The sequence below is a fragment of the Perca fluviatilis genome, chromosome 7, assembly GCF_010015445.1.
Source record: "Perca fluviatilis chromosome 7, GENO_Pfluv_1.0, whole genome shotgun sequence".
Lineage (NCBI taxonomy): Eukaryota > Metazoa > Chordata > Actinopteri > Perciformes > Percidae > Perca > Perca fluviatilis.
This window is the reverse complement of record NC_053118.1, coordinates 34,659,607-34,684,888: the sequence shown is the minus strand read 5'-3', so window position 1 is coordinate 34,684,888 and position 25,282 is coordinate 34,659,607. Positions and strand designations below refer to the sequence as shown.

Sequence of the window (25,282 nt, the reverse complement as noted above, 5' to 3'; positions counted from 1 at the left end):
GTTTTTCACTAGCCACCAACCAACCTCCCTACAATTGTCAGAGTATTTCAAATCAGTCCCATAACTTCACATTGTATTCATTAATTTAACTTAAATTAGGGCTGGGTGACATGGAGAAAATCAAATATCACCATATTTTTGACCAAATACCTCTATCGATACCGCAACAATATTGTTGTGTTGACTATTGGTGCTTCCACAAAATATTTACACAATGAGATTTTTGATAAATAATCATCAGTAATGTGGCTATAATGACTAAGTGGGTAAAAGCAAATAATAGAACAGTTACAAAAGTCTGGTAAGTTCAGAAAATTACATAACTTTACAACAATTTTAACAAATACGATATCCAAAATCTAAGACGATATCTAGTCTCATATCACGATATCGATATAATATCGATATATTGCCCAGCTCTAATTTAAATGTATGTTTTCTGTATATGCTAAACATTCTACTTCATGGTATTGTGCGACTTATACTGAATTAATTTTGGTTTCCATTTCATCTACTTAGTTTTCTCCTACAAACAGTCAGGTGTAAGTGTGTAATTGTAAAAAGTAAACTTTTTAAATTCTTCATGTCATAATAAGGATTATTATGACATTATGACAAATTACTGAGGACTTGACTTCTCTGTCCTCTGTCGCCCTGGATGCTAATATTAATTAACTCGTCTATTTAGTCATTCAGAAGATGCATCAACGGATGTACAGTATAGTTTTCTTTATTTCTTTTCAATTATTCTATAACACAAGAGTAGCACAAAATGTGACGGTTCAATTCCCTCGTGTTCTATCAAAATGAATTGAGCAAAGACCCTTAGTCCCGTCCTGTTGGTCAGACCTAAAAAGTGAAACGTTTTCCGCTTGGCCCCCCTCAGACAATAAATGTATCTTCTCTCGTGCTGTATGCTCGGTGTTTACACACCTCCGTCCCCTCAGCACTAACTCTTAACTCTTAACCCCAAAATCCATCCCTCCATTTACCATAGGTTTTATCAGGATGTCCAGTGTTTCCTTTAAAATGATTACATCTATAGACTATTTCCAATTTATATTATATTACACTGACTCACTTACCGTTTGAATGTTTCCACATGTGTGATATCAGGACGATGAGCTGACAGAACTGACAAGTTGAACGTTGCCCGATTAGAACGGACCCACCGCGGTGGCGCTCTTGGTGGAGCTGTTCATTTAATAGTCGACTCGGAAGAAAGCGAACGTTTTAACAATAAAGTCCATCAACACAACAGTATGTGGAGTTAAACTGGACGGGCCCAATAACCTCTGACTAGTTCTACTTGCTGTTATATTGCAATGTGAGCGGCAGCCAAAGGGGGGGGGGGTGGTACATTATGTCGGCAGGATCATTTAAAAAGCAACCGTGACTACATAGTGCGTCTGCCCTGTTTCTGATACCGTGGCGGCAGAAATGTTGCCATGCTGGGCCGCCACTACCAAATCAACACAGAGGAAATCAATCCCTATTGTCTCTCATAATTGGGACCAAATGACGTATCTCTTTTCACTTCCTGCAAAACGATTAGGAAATTATTCAGAGATGTTGCACCCTAAAAATAAAGTGTTGGCAAATGCAGCATAGCATCTCGCTCAGCTTTGGTGAGACATACTTCTCACTCATCTCGCCGTTTTGTTCCCCTTTTCTCACTTCTCTCCCTCCCTAAAACAACAACAAAAGTTACAAAACACGGCACGGCAAAAGAAGAAGAGGCAGAGATCAAGGGCAGGAAGGTGCCCTCGTCCTCCTCTGCATTAAACTGGGTCCCAGGCACTTTGAGCACAGTACAGTGCAGCGCTGGCCCATATTCTATATATAGAAGGCCTTCTTTCAGATTGAGTTGGAACAGGGTGAAATGGGTCGCTTGGCTGGTCAACCCGAGGTTCTTGCCCTTGATTTTTGTTTCCCAGGACCCTGGGCTGTCTGGTCATCTACTTTTACAGGTCGACTCAGGTGACCAGGTCGCCCATTTAAAGAATACAAAAAGAAGAAGAAGTAGTTTGAGCTGGAGAAATCTCAGGTGGAATAGGATACATTAGGCCTTGCAGTAGGGCTAGGCATGGGCCGGTTACCGTTTTCAAGGTATACCGTGGTTTGTAAAAGTCACCGTTTCAAAAGCACTACCATTTTCTTTCATACCGTTCCTAAGGTATGAGCTTTTTTTTATGAGTGGACGTAAGGACAGGAAGTGCACTTTAGAAATCGCTCTCCCTGCCAGTGTGCAGTGTTTTTATGGAGAGAAATAAATGCTGTTTTTTTTTTTGTACCCAGACATTTAAAAAAATAATACATTTTAAAGCAATACCGTGATATCAAACCGTCAGAATCCTATACCAGCCAACGCCTAAGTAGGATTGGGCATCCAGAACCGATTTCCTACTTGGAATCGTTTTCAAAAATTACGATCCCAGTTGAATCGTTTCTTTACTGGAATCGTTTGGAGGATTTGGTTTCAAATCTGATCATGGGTTCCCAATTTAACATGGGCAAGTTTTGGTTCCCGTAGCGGCCAGGCGCTTGTTGTGTTGCAGCCATGGAGCACAGTAAGCGACGCTCTGGTGGGGCTTTATTTTATGTTGGAAAAAGCCCGGTAAAACTGCAACCCACCATTAAATCAAAATAAAACTTTCCTCTGATTTGTGAAATAAGCATGTGACCTGTTTTTTACTCTACCCTTCAAAGAATCTGAATCGAGAATCGATAAGAACCAGAATCCAAAGGAAGAATCCCAATTGGAATCAGAATAGTTCAAATCCAAATGATGCCCAACCCTACGCCTAAGTAGGGCTGCACAATATATCGTTTTTTTTTTTATCGTCATCGCAATATCAACTGCCGCAAAAAACACATTGCGAAAGACACGCAGAGATTTTTTTTCTGTTCATAATATGAGTAGATATTCTTTTTTTAGTGTTGCGTTTTATATTCAATTCAGTGTTAAATTCGTTCCAAGCTAGAATGTTAAAAAAATGATTTTGTTTGTTTTAAATTCAACAAGCCATTTGTTGTATTTTAGCAGAATACTGACAGAAATGCAAACCTGAGTACACTTATTTACTCAGTATTTATCACAAGTAATATCGCGATATTCAACGATGTTATCACATATTGTCCTCATAGCGTGCAGCCCTACCTTGCAGTAGCACAAGATGTTGAGATAGTAGTTTTTCACATGGACGGCACTCTCACCAGATTAAATGGAAAGATGACGCCAGGCTTACTGCATTTTAACTGGCCCCTTCCAAACTTAAAACAAATACTTTATTTGGTGACTAAAGATTACTTTTAACCGCCCACGTGATTATTATGCAGATGTATTTATTTAGGTGTTTCAATGCATCTGATTTAGGCTTATTTGAAGGGCCTGAGAGAATCTTGTGTACAGCCCAGCCCCTCTTTGTTGTTTTGTTTCTTCTTTTCCATTTTTTTTCCCCCCGATTTGCTGTACCCGAATAAAGCATCCCAGAAAAGTGGCCGTGTGGCTAGCTAGCGTACAGAACCAGAAACGCATAAACGTTTTTTTTAAACTTTACTATACTTTTTATTCAAACAATAAAATAATGCGTACACTTAAAAATATATATACAAGCTCAGATGAAGTGTGAGATTGGAAATTTACATTTTAAAAAGATTTTTAAAGCTATAAAAAAATAATATATATTGACTTTTCCCTGTTACTGGGCCCCCCCCTATTGGCAAATGCCAATGCCTAGATCCCGGCCCGGCTCTCACACCCAGTAGGATGTTTCCTAACGCGCCCGGTGAGGGGCACGCGTCACTGGGGGTGGTGGGATGGAGCTGCAATGTCACCAATAACCCGACGCAATAACCCGCTGCTGCGACACCAGTCCTAACCTGGCATGAGATGTGAAAGGCGGCACAGCTTTTTGGCTTTTCCACCAAGTCACCTCGCATGCTGAAACTGAGCGTGTGCTTGTGCGTGTGTTTGTGTGTGTGTGTGTGTGTGTGTGTGTGTGTGAAGGCACACAACAGTCTAAGCCCCGCCTTCTTCCTCTCTCTCCCCCAGTCCACAGTCCCACAGCCCACCTTCTCCATGCCAGTCACCGTGCCAGTATCCAATCAGAACGCGGCGGCGGCGGCCCTCCAGTTCAGCAGCAACCCCGGCGGCGCCCTGGTCACCACCACCTCCTACGTCACCTCCACCCTCACAGACCCCCGCCTCCTGTCGCCACAGCAACCGGCTCTGCAGAGGAACACCGTGTCGCCAGGGTTACCACAGCGACCAGCCAGCGCAGGTAAGAGACGGTGGCGAAACGCAGCTGGGCTGCTTTCTGTAAAATCAATCATTCGGATCATTTTCATATAAATAAAACAGTCCAGTTTTTTTTTTTTTCCTTCTCTCAGCTGCTGATTTATCCATCCAGTTTATTATATTACAGATTTTTTCATTTACTGTTTTGAATGCCAAGGGATCTGGTAGCGCTCTCCTTGAAAAAGCCTCTGATGCTCAGCAACTGATGAGTTTTGCATTTCTGAAAGCAGCAGCGGCAGTTTGACATGAATTGAAGAAGAAGGGGGGGAAAAAAACAAACAAAGTCTGACAAAAACTTCGAAACTTCTCCACAAATAAACCTGAAGAAGAAAAAACAACTTCAGAGTGCCGCCCACACTGTTTGAGTGACAGCCGTTCTGTTGCCGTGCGCAAACAGCAAAGTGGAGAGACACGTTTCAAAACATGAAGAAACTCAGACTTCTGTTTAAATCAGCAATTTAAAGGATGGATTCCGTTTTTCAAGCCCTCCTTAAAACAATACTCACATGTCTGTATGTACGTTGCAGTCAGTACTGGTGGCTTTAAGTGTTCCTTCAGTCCAAACTGAAGAGAAGAGCTCAATGAAAGATTTGATAGTACAATGATCAGCGGTGCCTTTTAACGTGCATATAAGCATGGGAGTATTGTGTTAACTAGAGCTGGGCGATATGGAAAAAATCTAATATCACGATATTGTTGACCAAATACCTCAATATCGATATTGCGGTGGTATTGTAGGGTTGACAATTGGTGCTTAGAAAAAAATATTTACACAATGAGATTTTTGATAAATAATCAGCATTAATGTGTATATAATAACTAAGTGGGTAAAGGCAAATAATAGAAAAGCTAGAACAGTCTGGTAAGTGTAAATTACTCTACTGTAATGCAGCCATTAAAACCAGGAAAGACAACACTTACGTCATATCACGATATCCAAAATCTAAGACTATATCTAGTCTCATATCACAATATCGATATAATATCTATATATTGCCCAGCTCTAGTGTTAACCCTCCTGTTGTCCTTGGCTCAAATGTGACCCGTTTTCTACAAAGTTTCCATATCAGAAATTTGGGTTTATTTCAACCAAATTGTCAAAAAAAATAACAAGTAACGTGGATGCTTCCATACAGCCATTACTCTTCACAGGTAAAATAAATGATCAGGTCACTACTTTCATTGCATGTGGATGTTTTATTCCATTTTACAGCATTTGAAAACAAAAATGAATAAAAGAACGTCAAAAAAAAGTGACAAAAATGTCGGGGAAAAAAGCTCCAAAACCGTCAAAAGGTGCAGATGGAAAAAAAAATCAACAAAAACATTGGAAAAAGTGACCAAAAAAACTTGGATAAAAGCGACAAAAGTGTCAAATGTAAAAAAAAAAAAAAAGATTTGACCCAGAAAAACGGTTGCATGGTCGACGGGAAGACGAAACGAGAGTTAAACATTCCGTCTCCATCTCCTCCAGAGAAGACTTAAAGAGAATATAAATCTAAGACACTAATCTTTCCAGCCAGCATTAGAAGTAATCTGTTGGCAAACAAGGATTATAGAACGTTACTGTACATTCAGAGGTAAACAGCAGGCTGAAGAAGGTCCACTCTACATTTCCCCTATCGTGTTTTTTTTTTTAATTTTACAAATAAATGTGAAGTATGTCTAATGCAACTGTACCTCAGTGGCTTTAAGACGTGTGTTAACACATACGCAGCTCTTATAATTCAATGGTTATAAGTTTACTTTTGTTGATTTCTCAGTCTGAGGAAAACACTGGAGAAAGAACTTCAAAGAGACTACGTGGACACTGCAAACTCTGCTTCTGTGGTGGTTCATATTGCGTCAAATGCTAATCAGCAGCGTCGGTCAACCTCTCGTGCGACAGTTTAAACCTGTGCAGGCTAAAGGGTCCTTGCACACTTGAGTCCGAAATTTAAAAAAGAAATGCGACCTCACGTTGTGTCAATCATGTTTACACGCTGCCTCCGGAAATTTCCTCCGTCATTAAAAAAAACAAAAACTTGTGCATTTGCGTTCACATCCGTAGCGATCATTTCGATGTGTTTTGACAAGGAGAAGGTATGAGCCTATCCAGAAATGCAGCACAGAAAGACGCTTGCAGAGTGTAACGTCTCATTTCATAACTCAGCCAGTCTACTGACAACAGGTCGGATGGAAGAGGGGAATATGGGAACACAGACAGAAAAAGGAGAGCAACAGTGTAGCGGTGGAGACAGAGAGAGAGAATGCAGCGCAACTCTTTCAGATGGATGGATGGATGGATGGATGGACTTTATTAATCCCAAATTGGGAAATGACTCTGTTACAAGCAGCAAGTTACCAAGGACATACGCACATTCTTACTCGCACACAAACCAAAATCCAAGAAATATACTAGAAATTCTAAATAAGATTAAAAAAATAAGATTGAATAAAATAGGATAGCAAAGATGAAAAATGCCAGAACTACTGAAAAATATACTTAGATGAATGAACAAGAATGTACATGTATATACATGTTTAGAATAACATTTGCAACCTACATACATAGTATATATCACAAAATAAAATACAAGTATAATATTAGATATGAAATATGAAGGAGACAGTGTGCAAGTAGCACAATAGTGCAATATTGTAATGAGAGAGTTATCTCACACACGGCTGTGAATTGTTGAACAGTTTTATGGAATGAGACAGGAATGAGCCGCGGTGCCGAATGCAAGAAGACGCAGGCAGAGAGGACAGACAGACAGGCAGGCAGGCAGACAGAGAGAGAGGTAACGTTAGAAGCGAGGGATGAAGTGAGGGAGAGGTAGAGAGAGGCAGAGCGACAGCAGCGTCCCATTTTGGATTGTCTTTGCGGAATCTTTCGCCGCGGATTAATTAACACGCATCGGACTCAGTGTGCAAGGTTTCTGCACGCAACCAATTTTTTCGGACATTATTTGCCAAGTTTCCAGTCCAGTGTGGCCGGGTTAGCTCAGTTGGTAGAGCAGGCGCACATGTGTAGAGGTTTACTCCTCGACGCAGCGGTAACGGATTCAACTCCGACCTGCTGCCCCTTGCTGCATGTCATTCTCCCCCCCTCTCTCCCCTTTCATGTCTTCATCTGTCCTATGGAAATAAAGGTCCGTTTCCAGTCCAGTTTGGTTGTTATCTTCCACACGTCTGTCAAAGCGCTGATTGCCAAATGTTTTAGCTTTTAGATGATTTTTAGCCATCTTATGGTTGCCTAAACACCTATTTCCTGTGTGTTGGGTATGTAGAAGAACATTTTTATAGACATTCTCTGAGTCAACAAGGCTCAAAATGACCAAAGAAGGGAGAGCGTGTCTGTGTATTGATGTCCAGTCTCCACGCTCGGTTACCTGTCAGTCGTGCACACGGCCCCACAGTGACAGAAATCCATTATTTTCCGTGGCTGAGGCTGGCTGGTGCACTCCTGTGTGCGCCCGCTACCTCCGCGTGGCGAACCAATCCTTCACCCTCTGACTAAAAGGATTTGTGCCCCATTTTTGCGTCTCAGACAAGGTTACTTATCAAGCTTTGTTCCAACCAGCGTAATCTCATTGTAAGTCAGAATTAGGTGATGTAACGTGCAACAAATGCATTACAGCATCTTTCATAACGTGGCGTTCTCCGAAGGCAAGAGGGTTTCACATAGCCGTAATGGAAGCCCTCCCTCCTCCCCCTCCCCCTCCCTCCCTCCTCCTCCTCCTCCTCCTCCTCCTCCCTCCTCCTCCTCCTCCTCCCTCCCTCCTCCCCTCTCATTACCTCAGCCGTGCAAATACTCGGCTGTACCACACATGTTGGGTTCATCGTGTTTGCTTATTGGTATTTTTCTGTGCTTCTGTCCAGCCAGATCTTATTTTTTTTTTTGTCTTCCCAAATGACCAAGTTTCTGCCTTTTTAAAGAGTTCAACATTTTGAGCGAAAAACTTGAATCTGTACCACCAAAAGATTCTAAAACCTGTCAGTGCAGAAGAATACAGTCTGCTGCTTTGGAAGAAACATGTTTGAATGAAGATAAAGGTATAAAGAGATATTGTGCTGTAACAAAATATATCGGCTGTTGTTGGTCAGGGACGGAGCACTTTGCCCTACTTTTGACTTTTTAAGATCATTTTTTGGCCATTTTAGGCCTTCATTATATAGGGCAGCTGAAGATGTGAAAGGGGTGAGAGAGAGAGGGGGGGGGAATCACATGCAGCAAAGGGCCGCAGGTTGGAGTTGAACCTGCGGCCGCTGCAACATGGACTTAGCCTTTGTACATGGAGTGCACGCTCCACCAGGTGAGCTATCCAGGCGCCCCAGCAATTGATTTTCATGTATTTTTGTCTGCTGGAACTCAACATTGACCGACCCAAAACAGTAAAGTTGTTGTTGGGTATGTCACCGCATCCGACCCCTTTCACTGTTATTTGACAAAAATGAAAAAAAAAATTAGTGCAGCTTTGAAGAACGTCGGTCTACTGTTAGTCTATATCATCGATCTTCCACTTCAGGATCATTTCAAACAGTCATAGCATCAGCAGTGGGAATATCGCAGTCTGCACTCAGCCGTATCATAGCACCAGTACTTAACGCGGAGAAAGGCGCTGATTATTGTTTCCCCTGATTTCCAAGACTTGGAAGACCAGTTTTTTCAAAACCCCGAAGTCTTGATCATGATTGTTCCCTGTGCAATTTCAATACATTTCTGTAACATTTCATTTCGGTTTAGTTTTTTCTCTTGTCTTTATAGTCCTATAACAATGTATACATTCATGTGGCATCCCTGCATAACTTGATTGTGCATAGCAGCGTTACAAGCATTATCACACAAGGAGACCAGGCGAACCAAAGATTGGGGGAAAAAAAAAATGGCCTGCACCTCAGAGCGTCACTCAGTTAGTTGATTGGCAGTTCTGTTTAATGTTACTGCCAATTAAGATCCTGCATTTTCAACAATCTTGTATTTCAAATGCTACTTAATCTTTTTTTTTCTCCACAATTTAAAACGAGTGCGATGATTTTTTTTTTCTCTCTCCAAACATGACATAGGTACCATTGATAACTGGTGAAACGGGCACTTAGAAATTACCTGGTAATAGAATTGATACCACTTATGGTCCTTCACAGACTGAAGTGATTGTGGATAGCAGAAGCACTTTTTTAATGACATACTTGATTTAATGACATATTTCAAAATGGGATGTGCAGAGTTTTTAGATTAGCGTTGTTCAGATTAATTGTTTGATATTAAATGAAATAAAAATGAATGGTGTTATGTTTGATGGCCGTGATGTGTTCTGTTACAGGAGCTCTGTTGGGAGACATGGGGAACTCCAATGGAGCGTGCCCGAGTCCAGTCCGTAAGTAGTCATTTTGTGTTGTTCTTGCTCTACGTTTTTAAAGAGTAACTTTGCTTCTTCTTTTTTCCGTCAGCCTGGACCCTATTTCCCTATGTTTTGTGTGTAAGTGACTGATGGGAACAACAATCTTTGAAATGTGTCCAGTATTAACTGAGAACGCTGACCAGCAGCGGCAAACCGGGCTGCAATGTAACCCTATGGGGCCATGTGCACTAAACCCACCAGACTGCATTTAAAAAAAGCAATACTTTTAGTGTGTATGGAGCCAGCATGTTTTCACATGTAAATCAGTGAAACTATGTTTTTATTTCAACCAAAACTATAGACCAAAGACAGCCCAAAGCGACCATTTTGTTTCTGTGTACTTTGAAGTGTATTTTACGATGCTAAAATGACTGTTTATTTACATGGAGTCTGGTGGGTTTAGTGAACGCAATTTCACAGATGTTTTTATGTTTAAAAAAAGGATCTTACTCTTCAACAGAAAGGTCGACCTCCTTAGAAATCCTTTCCATAATGTCGTCAGACATTTAGAATATTAATCTGAGCCTGTCAGTGTCAAATCGAGCACTTTAGTGAAGGTAAATACAAGCTGGACAATTGTCCTATTAACGTAACATTGTAGCTTGTTTGGCCGCTGGCAACTGCAGCGTTCTCACTTAATACTGGACCAATGTCAAAGGTTGTTGTTCCCATCAGTCACTTAGACACAAAAACATAGGGAAATAGGGTCCAAGTTGAAAAAACCCTGAAGTTACCCTTTAAGAACAATTGAGTTTGTACTGACACAAACACACGCACACAGTATGTCACCCACAATGCCCTCATTCTGATGTCTGTATTTTAGCTGGACTTTTTAAAAGGAAAATCGTTTGACTCGAATCTGGCTCGCAGGCAGAGCGCCGCAGAATACTTTCTGCATGGCAACTCGCACACTGACTACACACACACACACAGACATGCTACACACAAGCACGACAACACCTGTTGACTGGCGACAGCTGAGGGTTTCGCAGTGCAAGCTGCTTGTAAACGGTCCAAAGAACAGAACGAGTTTCAGGTTGTGGGGGAGAAACGGGAGGAGAGAGTTTGAAAAGAGGATCTGAAACCGAAAACCTCTTTTTGAATGCTCCCCAGCTGGTTTGTGTCGTTGCGGTTTTCAAAAGTGAGACTCAGAAACCGGAATTAAGTAGAATATCTTAAAAATGTGATAATATTACAGAGCTGGTCCGCTGTCTGCCCGCTGGTCCAAAAACCTGAAAGTGAGCTCGACACTTTGCTACTGTCACCAGTTCAACATTTGCTTGAATTTAATTTGAATATGACTCCCACATGACTGCTGAAAATATTCATTCCACAATTTTGTTGTAGATCAATGATCTAAACAAATTAGTTTGCCAGTTGGAATTGTGTTTTCCTCGTCACCTTGTGTAAACATTAAAAGGTCACAGAAACACATTTCCCCACTTACTCGTGTTGGTATGCAGCCATGCAGGCAGTTTCGGTTTAATGTGCCGAGATATCTGACTCTGAGAGCTCCGTGAATGTCCTCCTCTGTGTGTTGACAAATGTCCTTTTTTAAAAGGAATTCTCCACTCCCAAAATACAATTTGTATAGCAATTATTTGTAAGTGTTACCTTGAATTCTTGAAGAAATGTAGTTTCTGAGACAGAATTGCTACTTCTTTTCACACAGTTTATTCAGAGAATATAATTATTCAGGGCCTTGAACGTTTTTTTTCACAAAGATTAAAGAAATACGTTCACTTTTGAGAGTTGTTATGGGTTTACAGCCGCGTCCATCTTTGTGGCCATTTTGAATGGGCGTAGACAGCCACATTCTTAATCCTGCACACAAAGCTGTGATTGGCTGATTGTCTATCCAACCGGGGGGCGGGGGGAAACAGCCGTCAGTGAGCACAACAGCAGACGTCATTTGAATCATTGGAACAGACGCAGAGACGTGGGTGGTGATTCAGACGTCTGGAACCAGGCAAAACCTTTACCAGTCTGTTATATCTTTGACTTGAAACCAGCTGGTTTAAAATGATGCCAGGAGCCCAAATATTAGAGTCAGTAATGTGAAATCTTTACTGTAACGATGTAACGCGTAGACGAAGGAAATATGGGATAACATTAGAGCTGGGCGATATGAAAAAGATCTAATATCACAATATTGTTGACCAAATACCTCGATATCCATATCGCGGTGATATTGTAGGGTTGACAATTGGTGCTTACAAAAAAATATTTACACAATGAGATTTTTGATAAATAATCATCATTAATGTGTATATAATAACTAAGTGGGTAAAGGCAAATAATAGAAAAGCAAGAACAGTCTGGTAAATTAAAAAAATGACATCACTTTACTGTAATCTAGCCATTTAAACCAAGGACAGACAACCCTTGTCATATCACGTTATTACGATATCCAAAATCTAAGACGATATCCAGTCTGATGTCACGATATCGATATAATATCGATACTGTATATTGCCCAGCCCTCGATAACATTGTTGAATATAGCAATAACTATACGCCTGTTAATGCCATTTTACATTTCTGCCGCGGTCAGTATTCTGCTAAAATACAAGAAATGACTTGTTGAATTTAAAACAAATGAGAGGAAATCATTTCCATCCTGCTTTAATTTAACAGATTGAACATTGAATTGAATATAAAAGGCACTAAAAAAAACGTGACAGTTATATCTTAAAGTGCCGTTTTCTACTGATAAATCTCTTCTTTGGCGACATGTCGCCGCCTTCTGCGATTTGGTGGTTGCGGCGGTTGATCTCACGATGGGGATATGGAAACGGTATACTGTGCAGCCGCGGTAACGACGACACCAAATGGAAGAAAGCCTGGGATCCTGACAGCTCCTCAGCTTAACTCTTTCCCCGTCTTCACCCGCTGCTCCTCCCTCCCCCTCTCATCCTGTCTCTCTCAGCTGTTCCCCCTCGTCTTCTCTCTGGAATAATCTACCGCCCCACCACCCCCCCCCCCTCCCCTCAGCCAACTGTCCCTTCTCTTGGCACAGGACTCTCCTCAGAGGTGACTTTGACACTGGCCAGAGCTCTCCCCTTAAATCCCATTAGCCCGGACAGATACTGCCAGCCAGCCTGTTGTAATAGATATGGTGGGAAGGAAGGTTTTTCTTTTTTTCTTTCTATATTCACTTGATAAACGTATTGTCTCAGGGTAAGGTTGGCCAAAAGAAATCGATACATTTATATTAACTTCCCTGCACTGTATCAGAGGAATAAGCCAAAGCCAAGTCTCAATATTGGGATTAAAAGTTTGAAGGCTATTAATGAAATGCGTTCTCTGAAACAGGGCTCTTAAAAGTTGGCGTCTGATCAATGCACGAGAGTTGTTGAGAGATCATTTTTGGTCATTTTAAAGAGCGGAAGTGCATTGTAATGTCACGAGATCAAATCACTACTTTTGGAACACGATATTCCAATCACAGTGTAAAGTATTTTTTTATTTTTTTTTAAAGAAACGTCAATATAAAGTAATTTTATTTCCCTGGTAGTTTTCCAGCCTCCTGTGTCAGTCTTGGAAAAATGCGTCACATCTTTTATTCTGTTGCTGAAACTGTTGAAATCTAACTTCCTTTAAAGGTGCAGACTTATAAGGTAAGACTTATAAAACTAACTTTCTGGTCACATTTGCTGAAACTGACCCTATGTTCCAGTAAAACTACATGAAACTGGTAATTAAAAAAAACCAATCTGGCACCACCTACAGCCTGTAGTGCGATTTGCAAAAATCCACCGCTCCCTGTTCAGATGCACCAATCAGGGCCAGGGGGGGGTGTCTAACTGTGTGTCAATCGCTGCTCATGCACACGCAGTCAATCTCCCTTGTGGGGGGAGGGGCTTAGGAGACCGTTTTGGGCTTTAGCGGAAAGGGAGGGAGGGATTCAATTTGCCTATGTTCTGATCTTCATTCTCTGTTCCACATCAAACCGTTCAGAACAAACTCAGCTTTCTGTTTAGTGTTGACCGAAATTGTTCCAGTACAACGTGTAAACAGATAATTTGGCCCTAAAGCGGAAATATATCTCAAATCTCTTGTGAAAACATACCTAAACTCAATTGTTTTGGTGCTTCAAGTGAGTTTACAAAAGTCTTGGGGTTCACAAAGGTAACGTAATATATGAATGAAATAGTAAAAAAATGAAATTTTGCAATATCGCTTTTTGAGTGGGAGTGTTGTCAAACCTCTCTTGGACTCGCCGGTGCATCTTTGGTCCTCAGAGGGTTAAAATGAATGAGTCGCATATTAAAAGTCTTCGCTTTATCATGTTACTTGTTGTTACTTTCAGCATCAGTTGACAACTTGTGTTAACATGCTGCTGCTGGGCCTAGGCCATATGACGATATATACACAGTATATGTGTATGTTTATGTACTGTATATACAGTACAGGTCAAAAGTTTGGACACACCTTCTCATTCAATGTGTTTCTTTATTTTCATGACTATTTACATTGTAGATTCTCACTGAAGGCATCAAAACTATGAATGAACACATATGGAATTATGTACCTCAAAGTAGCCACCCTTTGCTTTTTTGATAACTCTGCAAACCCTTGGTGTTCTCTCAATGAGCTTCATGAGGTAGTCACCTGAAATGGTTTTACCTTCACAGGTGTGCTTTGTCAGGGTTAATTAGTGGAATTTGTTCCCTTATTAATAAAAAAGCAAAGGGTGGCTACTTTGAGGAATCTAAAATATAAGACATGTTTTCAGTTATTTCACACTTTTTTGTTAAGTACATAATTCCATATGTGTTCATTCATAGTTTTGATGCCTTCTGTGAGAATCTACAATGTAAATAGTTCTGAAAATAAAAAGGAAACTCATTGAATGAGAAGGTGTGTCCACACTTTTGGCCTGTACTGTATAATCGCCAAAACGGTATAAAAATGTCTCTCTGTATCTATTTTTTCTATAACATTTCTATCGGGATGTTGAAAAACCAGCAGCCAAACAGCGTTAGGGCAATATTTCCATCATTAGGCTTTACGTTCTGATCCTGGCACGTTATGTTCATTTTACACTAAAGTTCTTGTAATTTAAATTTTTATTTGCAAATTTTACAAACAACAGCTCGCATGGTGCAGCTTACACAAGACAAAGAGGTCACGTAGTGAAATAACATTTCAGTCAAAGATATCCTGGTCACAAGGAGTGTGGAAAAATGAGAAAGACAGAAAGTACAGTAGTATTACTTAAATAGAACAATCAAACAAAATGTCAGTAAATTAAATAGAGATGGCATAAAAATCTGGTTACAGTCCCATAATCAGGCTACTAGTTAGAGGTCAGGTGGACCATAAAGTAATCCCAGATCCCCAGAGTCCCAGGCTCTTGGCTCCTTATCCTAGCCAGCATAACCTCATATGATGCTGTCTCACTCATGGGTAGTTTCCACTCCTGCATTGTTGGGTTTATGGGTGATTTCCAGTGTCTCAGTATAATTCTGGCAGCAGAGGCCATCTCAACCATCAGGGCTGAATATGTGCTTTTTGTCAGGGTTTGGCATTACTCTTTTATCTCCCAAAAGGCATAGTCTTGGAGATATTGGCATGGTTACTCCTGCCCATGTCCCTAAGAATTCCAATATGTTATGCCAAAATGGTTTGACTATAGAGCATTCCCAAATGAGATGCAAAAAGGTGCCCCTCTCTGCTTTACATTTCCAACATGTGTTGGTACTTATTAGTCCTATTTTGAAAAGCCTATATGGTGTCCAGTAGTACTGGTGCAATATTTTATACTGAATACATTTCCCCCTAGCTTCCTTAATATATTTACCATTATTAGCCATAATCTGTTTCCATGTATCCATGTCAATTGCACCAGTAAGAGCGTTCGCTCCATGTAGGCTGAGTCCTGCAGCGGCGCAGGGTTTGAATCTGACCTGCTGCCCTTTGCTGCGTGTCATCCCCCATCTCTCTCCCCCTTTCATATCTGTCCACTTTGATATAAAGGGAAAAGCCCCAAAAAAATAAAAACAAAAAAAACTTATTTTCAACGTTGTGGTCGACTTTTCGACACTTTTGTCGCTTTTCCTGATGTTTTTGTCGTTTTTTTTTCTTCTGCGTTTTTTAAATTTATTTTTAATGTTTTTTTTGTTTTTTTCCCCCCACGTTTTTGAAGCTCTTTCCGACATTTTTGTCATCTTTTTCTACATTTTCAAATGCTTTTAAAATTGAATAAAACACAGGCAGTGAACCGATCATTTATTTAACTTGTGAAGAGCCTCGTACGGAAACATCCATTGTTATAGATTTTGACAGTGTGGTTGAAAGAAACCCCAAGTTCCTGATACAGAAACTTTTTGAAAGTGGGTCAAATGGGACCCGAGGACAACAGGAGGGTTTAGTAAACACCGTACAGGAGAAAGCGAGTGAGTGAACGAGGGAACGGTTTTGAACGCAGCCTGGGTCTGCCTGTTTTTCTAAAAAGAAGTTTTTCCTCGCAGCTGTTGCACCAAATGCTGGCTCTGGGAGGCAGTTGTCAGGGTCTTTGTAAATGACAGAGCGTGTTCTAGACCTACTCTATCTGTAAAGCGTCCTGGATTAGCTCCTGTTATGATTTGACGCTATAAATTGAATTGAATTGAAATTGAATGTTGCGTTCAGGATCCCAGGCAGCTCGCTGTAACAAAGTCCCGCCTCCTTCGCGTGTGGAAACACGAAACCTTTTCATCCCAGAGCGCCGCTCAGGGTGACCTGATCCAGCCGGCTGCTTCCTCATCGCTCTGTCGCCTCTGTCACTTATCTCTCCCTGCCTCCTCCTCTCTCCTTTCTCCTTCTCCCCGTACCTCCCGCACTCTGTCCTTTGTTCTTTGTCTTCCACTCTACCAATGTCTCGCCTCTTTCTCTCTTTATTGTCTTTTCCCTCATTTCTGCTCTCCTAATTCCTCCGTCCCCTTCTTCTACCCCGTTTCCTATCAATATTTCATCCTCTCCTCTTGCTGTCTCCTTTCATCCTTCCCTCTCTTCCCTCCATCTCCCCCCGCCCCCACTTCTTCCTTTGCTCTGTCTTTCATCTCTTCCACTTTTCTTTCTTTCTCAAACTTTGTCTTCTTTCTCTTTTTTTCCCCTCTTTCCTCTGCTTTTCTCCTTGTCCTTTTCCTTCTCCCCTTACCTTCCACACCTATCCTTTCTGCTTTTTGTTCCACTCTACCAATGTCTCGCCTCTCTCTCTTTCTCTCTTTATTCACGCTTTCCTTATTTCTGCTGTCATCCTACTTCCTCCGTTTCCTGTCAATATTTCATCCTCCTCTTTTGCTGTCTCTTTCATCCTTCCCTCCATCTTTACGGTCTTCTCCACCTCCCCCCCACACTTCTTCCTTTCCTCTGTCTTTCATCTCTTCCACTTGTCTTTTTTTCCTAAACTTTGTCTCCATTTGTCTTCTTTCTCTTCTTTCTTTGCATTCTTTTGCTTAATTTCTGCTCTCATCCTAATTCCTTGGTTCCCTCCTTCTACGCCATTTCCAGTCACTATTTTATCCTCCCCTCTTGCTGTCTCCTTTGATCGTTCCCTCTCTTCCCTCCATCTTTACTGTCTTCTCCTTCTCCTCCCTACTTCTTCCTCCTCTCTGTCCTGTATCTCTTTTACTTTCCTTTCTTTCTCAACCTATCTTTTCTTCTTCTTTTCTCTGCTGCCCTGACCTCTTCTTCCCTCTCCTCCCTTCTTCTCCTCTCCTTTCATCCTTCCCTCCATTCCTTCCGTCTTTACTGTCCTCTTCATCTCCTCCCCACTTCTTCCTCTCCTCTGTCCTTCATCTCTGTCACTTTCCTTTTCTTTCTCAACCCTTTGTCTCCTGTCTTTGGACCTTTTTTGTTTTATTTAATTTTTTTTCTGCTGCCCTGCCCTCACCTCCTCTACCCTCTCCTCCCTTTCTTCCCCTCTCTTTTCTCTCCGTCCTCCTCGTTCTCAGCTGTTGACCGGGGACTCGGGGCTCTGGGAATGTCACCATTGACGTCACCCAGCATTCCACACATTCCCACACCCGGCCTCGCGTAATCGGAGACAACACACACACACACACTCACACTCACACTCACACACACACACACACACACTCACACTCACACTCACACACACACTCACACTCACACTCACACACACACACACACACACTCCGTAGCCACTTGCACTTCCCCACTCATACACCGAGAAGAGCACATGTAAACAGTACTAAAAAAGTACATACAAACAGTCAGCACACAGAAATAAAGGCCCAGACACATCAGCATGCCTCTGTGACTCACTCTCAGATTAGGAGTGTATTCATGCAGGCTTCACCAGACGTCACAGACACAAACTGTTATCATACAGCCATCTTTGACAAGTTACAGTAACAGGAACCACGGCCCAACAAACTTAGAATGTTTTTAACCAATTTAGAATAATAACAAAGTGACTTTAATTCTCTTCAGGCGTAAAGGTTTTTAAATGGCCTCCTTCTCTTCTATTTCTGTGAACACCTTTTTATTTTTTTACAACATACAAAACATACAGTTCGCAACAGGGACATCTGGACACAGTTACAGGACAAATGTAAATTACATTCACCTCCATTGTATTGGGGTGGATGCAGAAATCTGAGCAGATAAAACCCAAACCATCTGCATTTAATGAGGTGGCCCATTAAGACACTTTTTATGCTTATATGGCTGCCTGTCAGCATTTTCAGGCAACAGTATTGCTTTCAGTGATGCATATTGTCGCATTTTTGTGTCACAACATATTTTTCCACAAATTATCGTTGCACCCCTAAACTTTCAAACAAGAATGCATCGCGGGTCTAGTAAAAATGACTTTATACTGAAGATTAGAGACAAAAAATGCATGAGAAGATGGCGTCAGTACGATTTGAGCACTCACAAAGATGACCGTACTCCAGGCTGTTCTGTATGTGGATTTAGTGTTGGCTTGAGGTGTGTGTGTGTGTGTGTGTGTGTGTGTGTGTGTGTGTGTGTGTGTGTGTGTGTGTGTGTGTGTGTGTGTGTGTGTGTGTGTGTGTGTGTGTGTGTGTGTGTGTGTGTGTGTGTGTGTGTGTGTGTGTCATAACTCGGGGTCACTACAGAGCCGCCGACCTCTTCCTTTATCCACAAACATGAACACAACGCAACCAGCAACAGATTCCCATCACTCATTGACGCACACATGTGCACGTTACACACACAAAACACACACACACACACACGCAAAGGGTCACAGGATCTACCAGAAACACCTGATGGTGTAGGGACGGTCCTGTGACTCAACACGACACAGGCGATCTCATTGGTCGGACGCTGCTAGGAAATAAATTCTTTCCTTTCTTTCTTTCCTCCCCTATGACCTTAACTTTTCCCCTTCCTCCTTTCTTCTTTCCCTCCGTCTTTTTATTTCCCTACTTCCTCTCCTTCCCTTTGGTCCTACCTTTTTCTACACCTTCTTGCTCTCTGCCTCATTTCTTGCCCTCTTCCCTTCTTCCCCTCTCCATCCCTCCTTTTCCCAAGTCCCTTTTGCAAGGCTCTAACTTAACTTTTTATTCAGCGCCGTCTCTAACCTCTGCCCTTCTTTGCCTGCCGCCTGAGTCAACCCCCTTTTTTACTCTGTTGTATGGTTGTTGTTGTAAGGTTTAGTTATCTTGCACGTGTGTGTGTGTGTGTGTGTGTGTGTGTGTGTGTGTGTGTGTGTGTGTGTGTGTGTGTGTGTGTGTGTGTGTGTGTGTGTGTGTGTGTGTGTGTGTGTGTGTGTGTGTGTGTGTTACTGAGATGAAGCAGAGTCACATGCCGCTGTCGTCTGGAGGTGGCGTCATTGAGAACTGCTATCTTGTGTGTGTGTGTGTGCGTGTGTGTGTGTGCGTGTGCGTGTCAGGGCTGGGAAAGTCCCTGCTGTCCCCGTCCTATACACACTTTGACCGTTTTTGACCTCAGCGGCACAAACAGGCTGCTGTCTGCTGGAGTCATGTTGTCATGACACACCAGAACCCTGATCCAACCCCTTAGAGCTTAAGTGAAAAAAATCGTAGTTTAAGCGCACGCTTTATTTAGCCACGCAGAACACGGGAGTTGCTGCTCTACCGCTGCCTCGATCGGTTAGTTCATTTGTCAGTTCCTGAACGTTTAAATCACCAAAGTCACGCAGTGACACAAACAAACACGACTGATGGAGGCAGCGGAAGAGAAGCAACTCTCATGTTCTGCAAAGTAAAATGGCTGTTTTATGTGGGGGGGGGGGCGAGCGCCATCTACTGTAGCTGACACACTGACTATGGAGAAGTAGCTCACACAACAGAACTCTAAAGGATCCAAAACCACCCCGTTAAGCAATTAAAAAAGGCGGATATTGCGTAATAATCCTTGAACGCAGGGTTGACGCCAAAGTAGGGCCGGGCGATACGGAGAAAATCAAATATCCCGATTTTTTTTACCAAATACCTTCGATATCGAATACCTCAACGATATTGTAGTGTTGACTATCGGTGCTTCCACAAAATATTTACACAATGAGATTTTTGATAAATAATCATCAGTAATGTGGATATAATGACTAAGTGGGGAAAGGCAAATAATAGAACAGTTACAACAGTCTGGTAAGTTCAGAAAATGACATCACTTTACTGTAATGCAGCCTTTAAAACCAGGAAAAGACAACACTTGTGCCATATTATGATATCCGAAATCTAAGACGATATCTAGTCTCCTATCACGATATCGATATAATCTTGATATATTGCCCAGCTCTGTGCCAAAGTATGCCCACACATACACACACACACCCAGAGGTGCTGCTCTGAGACTGAAAATTTTTGTTTCTCGCAGAGTAACAGTTATTGCGTTGCAGTGTAGGAGTTTGGAATGTCAGCAGTTTGAAAGGAGGGCGCGTTCAGCAGACGTTGTGTAAAGTTGCCTGTCATGTTGCTGGAATGCACCCGTGAGAAAGAAAAGAGAAACAAAACACAAAGGAAAAGTACTGTACACTCTAAAAAGTCATGCTATTATTACATCTGGTGATAGTTCTACAAAGTAAAAACTAACAAGTGGTGTCTGATACGTCTTCTTTCTCTGTGCCGTAGAGATCCATTGTTAAAAAAAAAAAAGGAGCCACGCGTTTTTTAGTTTAAAAAAAAAAAAAATGTTGCTCTGGGCGACAGGTTCCTTCATTACCATGAACACACACTGTAGTTTATTTTGGCTCAATCCCACACACACACACACACACACACACCGTCCTGCTGCTACAAATACTCACTAGAGCACCAAATGTGGAGTAATCCACCGCTAAAAATAGTCCCCCACGAATTCACCTTTTTCCTCCTGTGACCAGATGTTTTCAGAAAATACTTTTTACTTTTTTGCCATTATCATTATCACCAACGTAAGCCTTTTTTCAAATCCTCAAAAATAAAGTAAGCTAAAGTCATCCGCTCATAACAAGTTGAAAATCGGTGAGATCTTTCAACCTATTTCAATACAACTATAACTTTTTCAAGACTGTATTTGTGGAATTGTAATTGTTCTTCCCTGTTCTGTCTTGTTTCAAGATACTGACACTCATTTCCATGTAAGGCTTGAAACGCCAAATACATTATAATTATCATAAACACAATGCTAATGGGGCAAGAAGCCAAAAACGTCAAATCTTCAGAGCTTATAATAACATGCAATCACGCAGGCACACATGGGAAATGCACTTGTAGTCTAAATACATGTAAAGCTCCAATGATTGGGATATATTGGATGCTTGTTGAAATAATATCACTTGCTTCGAGAGAACAAGACTTGTACAAAAGACTGAAACAAACAGGGGACAGACATACTGTAGAGAGAGAGAGAGAGAGAAAATAGTTTTGGTGATAGCGTGACGCCGTTTTGATGTGGAAGAGCTGCAGAAAAATCTGAGCGCCGCCCAAAAACACAGTGTGAGCTGCAGAAATGATGAGGAGCATGTGGTGCGACACGAGCGATCCAACTCGCTAATGAGAACACACAGGCAGACGTCATAAAACACCAACACACACACACACACACACACACACACACACACACACACCTAGGCTGACAAGTACAGACAGAGTTCTCAGGTAGATACAGATACTAAAAACATCAATACAGACAAACACACAACCTCCTCCATCTTCACTTAATCTCTCTCTCTCTGTCTGTCTTTTCCTTTCTTTCTTTCTTTCTTTCTTTCTTTCTTTCTTTCTTTCTTTCTTTCTTTCTGTGTCTCTCCAGCTAACGGTTACATCAGTGCCAGGGCCTCCCCGGGCCTCCTCTCCGTCTCCAACGGCAACAGCCTGGGGAAAGTAGTCCCGGCTAAGTCTCCGCCTCCGCATAGCCCTCAGATGGTCAACAGCCGCAAGCCGGACCTGAGGGTCATCACCTCGCAGAGCGGCAAGAGCCTCATGCAGCTGGTGAGTGGAGAACACAGCTACGGCAGCCACGATGGGTCCTATAGTGATGGGTTATAGTAAACTAAAACTGGAATGAGCAATGAAAAATATTCTTAGTAAACTGAAACTAAGTAAAAACCACAACCTCACTGAACTGAAGCTATAATGGCAGCTTAACCCTTGTGTTGTCTTCCCGTCCACCACGCAACTTGTCGTCCTCCCGGGTTAACCCCTTTTCCCGAGGCTTTTGAAGCGGTTTTGAGGTTTCTGTGGCTTTTTTCCTGCCCTTTTTCTTCACTACCTCCGGATATACCACTAACATCAACTTATTCTAGTTGTACACTTGTGAATTTTGAATTATTTCGAACAGTTGTTACGATTTGAGTGGATAATCACAGACCATCAAAGTTTAGCCAGGATAGTGTTTAGAAAACCATTCCGTAGTTTTTTCAAATGCTGTAACATTTAGTAAAACACCCCAAACTCTATGAAAGTAGAGATCTGATCCTTATTTTTCCTTGAGAAGAGCGTTGTATGGAACAGCCCATGTTATTGTGAGGCAATTTGCTTGAAAGAAACACATTTTCTGATGTAGAAACTTTGAAAACGGGGTCAAATTTGACCCGAGGACAAAAGGAGGGTCAAAAAAAACGAATGGAAATAAAATGAATGTGAATCATTTCAGTTTTAGTTTATTTAGCGATAATATATCCCTAATGAACAAAGGAGACTGCGTGAATTTCCGTCAACCCTCGTGACTTTGAACTACAGAAATTGAACGGACTTGACATGGGACGGCGCCGTGCTGTAATTGCTTCGCAGCAGACACTAAAGTATAGCGCTAAGATCGAAATCTGTCTCCAGATTTAAAACGCTCCCTGTCCGCAAACGTCAGTTCATTTAGACTTCTGCAGCATTTGACTCGGTCGAAATGTAGTGTAAAGCAAGGTTAACAGTAACCTGACTCCACCAGATGGATTGCATCTGGGAACTCTCCGTTGGAGAACTTTTGGGAAGGGGCGAAAATCCTGGTTAGCCGATTGGATAAACCATCTGTCTATCACCACCTATATGTTGGTGATAGACGGGCCAAATCAACCAATCAGATCAAACTCTTGCCAAAACCAGGAGAGAAGAATCGGGAGAAGAGCAAAAACATATTTTCCTCCGAGCAAAGCCTCCAGTGCCGTTTTTTGCTCTTCTTTAAATGAAGGAATACTTTTTAATTTTGATAAAACTTGCTGCGATAGCTACGCTAATTTCATCCGTGGAAGCCACCACGTTGTTTAGACTGAACAGTCGCTTCTCGTTGCGTCACACCTAAACCCGCCTCAAAACCAACGCTGATTGGCCGGTCGTTTGGCAAACAGCTCAAAATTTTCCCTATCTCAAGGTGCCAGACTGATCTGCAAGTAGAAAACTGGAGCTCGTGAGATCAGGACAGTCTCACGAGGCTAGGTTAACTGCGCTAAGAAGCCACATATCCATCAGACAAATCCGACCGGACTTCTTGGGGATGCTTGAGAAACATTTCACATCTTATTTCTACGTATGTTGTAGAAATGGGAATCTTCCGGGTACCTGGGTAGCTCACGTAGAGCTTGTAGAGCGCGCGCCCATATATAGAGGTTTACTCCTCGACCCAGCGGCCGCGGCTTCGACTCCGACCTGCGGGCCCTTTGCTGCATGTCATTCCCCCCCTCTTTTCTCTCCCCTTTCATGTCTTCAGCTGTCCTATACAAATCAAGGCCTAAAATGGCCAAAATAATAAAAAATGGGAATATTCCATATAACATCTGGATCCAATCTTTCTCCGTCGCTCAGTCATCGATCTGTTCGGCTGCATTTTGACTTTACAGTCCATAAATTACACTTTTAAAGTCGAGTGTGCAACACCGCTTGAAAACTCGAATCCCTGTAAATGGAAACATAGCTATATACTATAAACAATACATTATTCTTGACTAAACTTTAGACTAAGTTCCTTTTGATGTATGTTCATATTTCACTGCAGTTAGTTGTTGCAGAAGCGTAACCGTCCTCTGTTTTTTGTACCCTCCTCCCCCTCCTCCTCCTCCTCAATCCCCCCGCCGTGCAGACAGAGGAAGAGCTGGAGTTGGTGAGTGAGGTGAATAAGACTCGTAGACTTTTTAGCCTTCTGGATGTGCTGTGGAACTCTGTGTGATCTCACCGAGCATGAGCGTGACACCGCCGGCATCCCAGCACGGGCTGACCAACAGGCAGCGCTGCTGTGGCGAGAGTAGTAGAAGAAGAAGGGCAGTCAGAGCACCCGGTGAACTCGGAGCAACAGACATACGGTGGACCAATCAGCTGGCTGCACCGGTTCCTAGGGGGGTTAGGACTGTAGCGTCCAGGGGTTCACTACAGGCTGAGTCCCATCGCAGGCGTAGACCACGAGGACGTGAGCGGTTTTCGAGTTACGTCCTTGCAAAGTTCCAGAACAATGCAGAATAATAGGTTCTTCTTTGAAAGGACTTGGTCTCAGTTATGCAGACATTGTTGCAGATTTGAAAGCATCACTCAGACCAGATGTAGCTCGACTCGCAATTTTTGCTTTTGAAGACTTGAAGGAATCATTTAAGGAATCATTTTTTTTGGGAAATACACTTACTTGCATTCTTGCAGAGAAGATTGATTCCACTCTCATGTCTGTAGGTTCACTATAAAGTAGGGCTGGGCGGTAGGGAGAAAATCAGATATCCCGATATTTTTGACCAAATACCTCGATATCGATATTGCGGCGATATTCTAGGGTTGACAATTGGTGCCTTAACAAAATATCTTCACACTTAGATTTGAGATAAATAATCATCAGTAATGTGGACATAATGTCTAAGTGGGGTAAAGGCAAATAATAGAACAGTCTGGTAAGTTCAGAAAAGTACATCACTTTACTGTAATGCAGCCTTTAAAACCAGGAAAAGACACCACTTATGTCATATCACGATAGTACGATATCCAAAATCTAAGACGATATCTGGCCTCATATCACGATATCGATATAGTATCGACATATTGCCCAGCCCTACTATGAAGCTACCGTCCAGCAGCTTAGCTCAGCATCCAGCAAGACTGGAAACGAGGTTGAACAGCTAGCCTGGCTATATCTGAAGGAAACTAAATCCGCTTAAAAAACACCTCTACAGCTCACTCATTAACACGTTGTGTCTCGTTAGTTTAATCTG

General features: G+C 42.0%; 1 protein-coding gene across 9 annotated transcripts in view; it reads left to right on the top strand.

Annotated features, from left to right (window-relative positions):
* Positions 1 to 25,282, top strand: part of mef2d (myocyte enhancer factor 2d) — a 143,865-nt gene that overhangs the window by 93,717 nt on the left and 24,866 nt on the right. For 6 of the 9 annotated variants that reach the window (XM_039804962.1, XM_039804955.1, XM_039804961.1 and 3 more), the window contains exons 5-8: positions 4,055 to 4,283; positions 9,607 to 9,660; positions 21,919 to 22,097; positions 24,175 to 24,204. In XM_039804962.1, coding sequence (XP_039660896.1) covers positions 4,055 to 4,283; positions 9,607 to 9,660; positions 21,919 to 22,097; positions 24,175 to 24,204 — 492 coding nt within the window. The remainder of the gene's footprint in view (positions 1 to 4,054; positions 4,284 to 9,606; positions 9,661 to 21,918; positions 22,098 to 24,174; positions 24,205 to 25,282) is intronic. The other 3 variants (XM_039804960.1, XM_039804964.1, XM_039804959.1) reach the window with 2 other exon arrangements.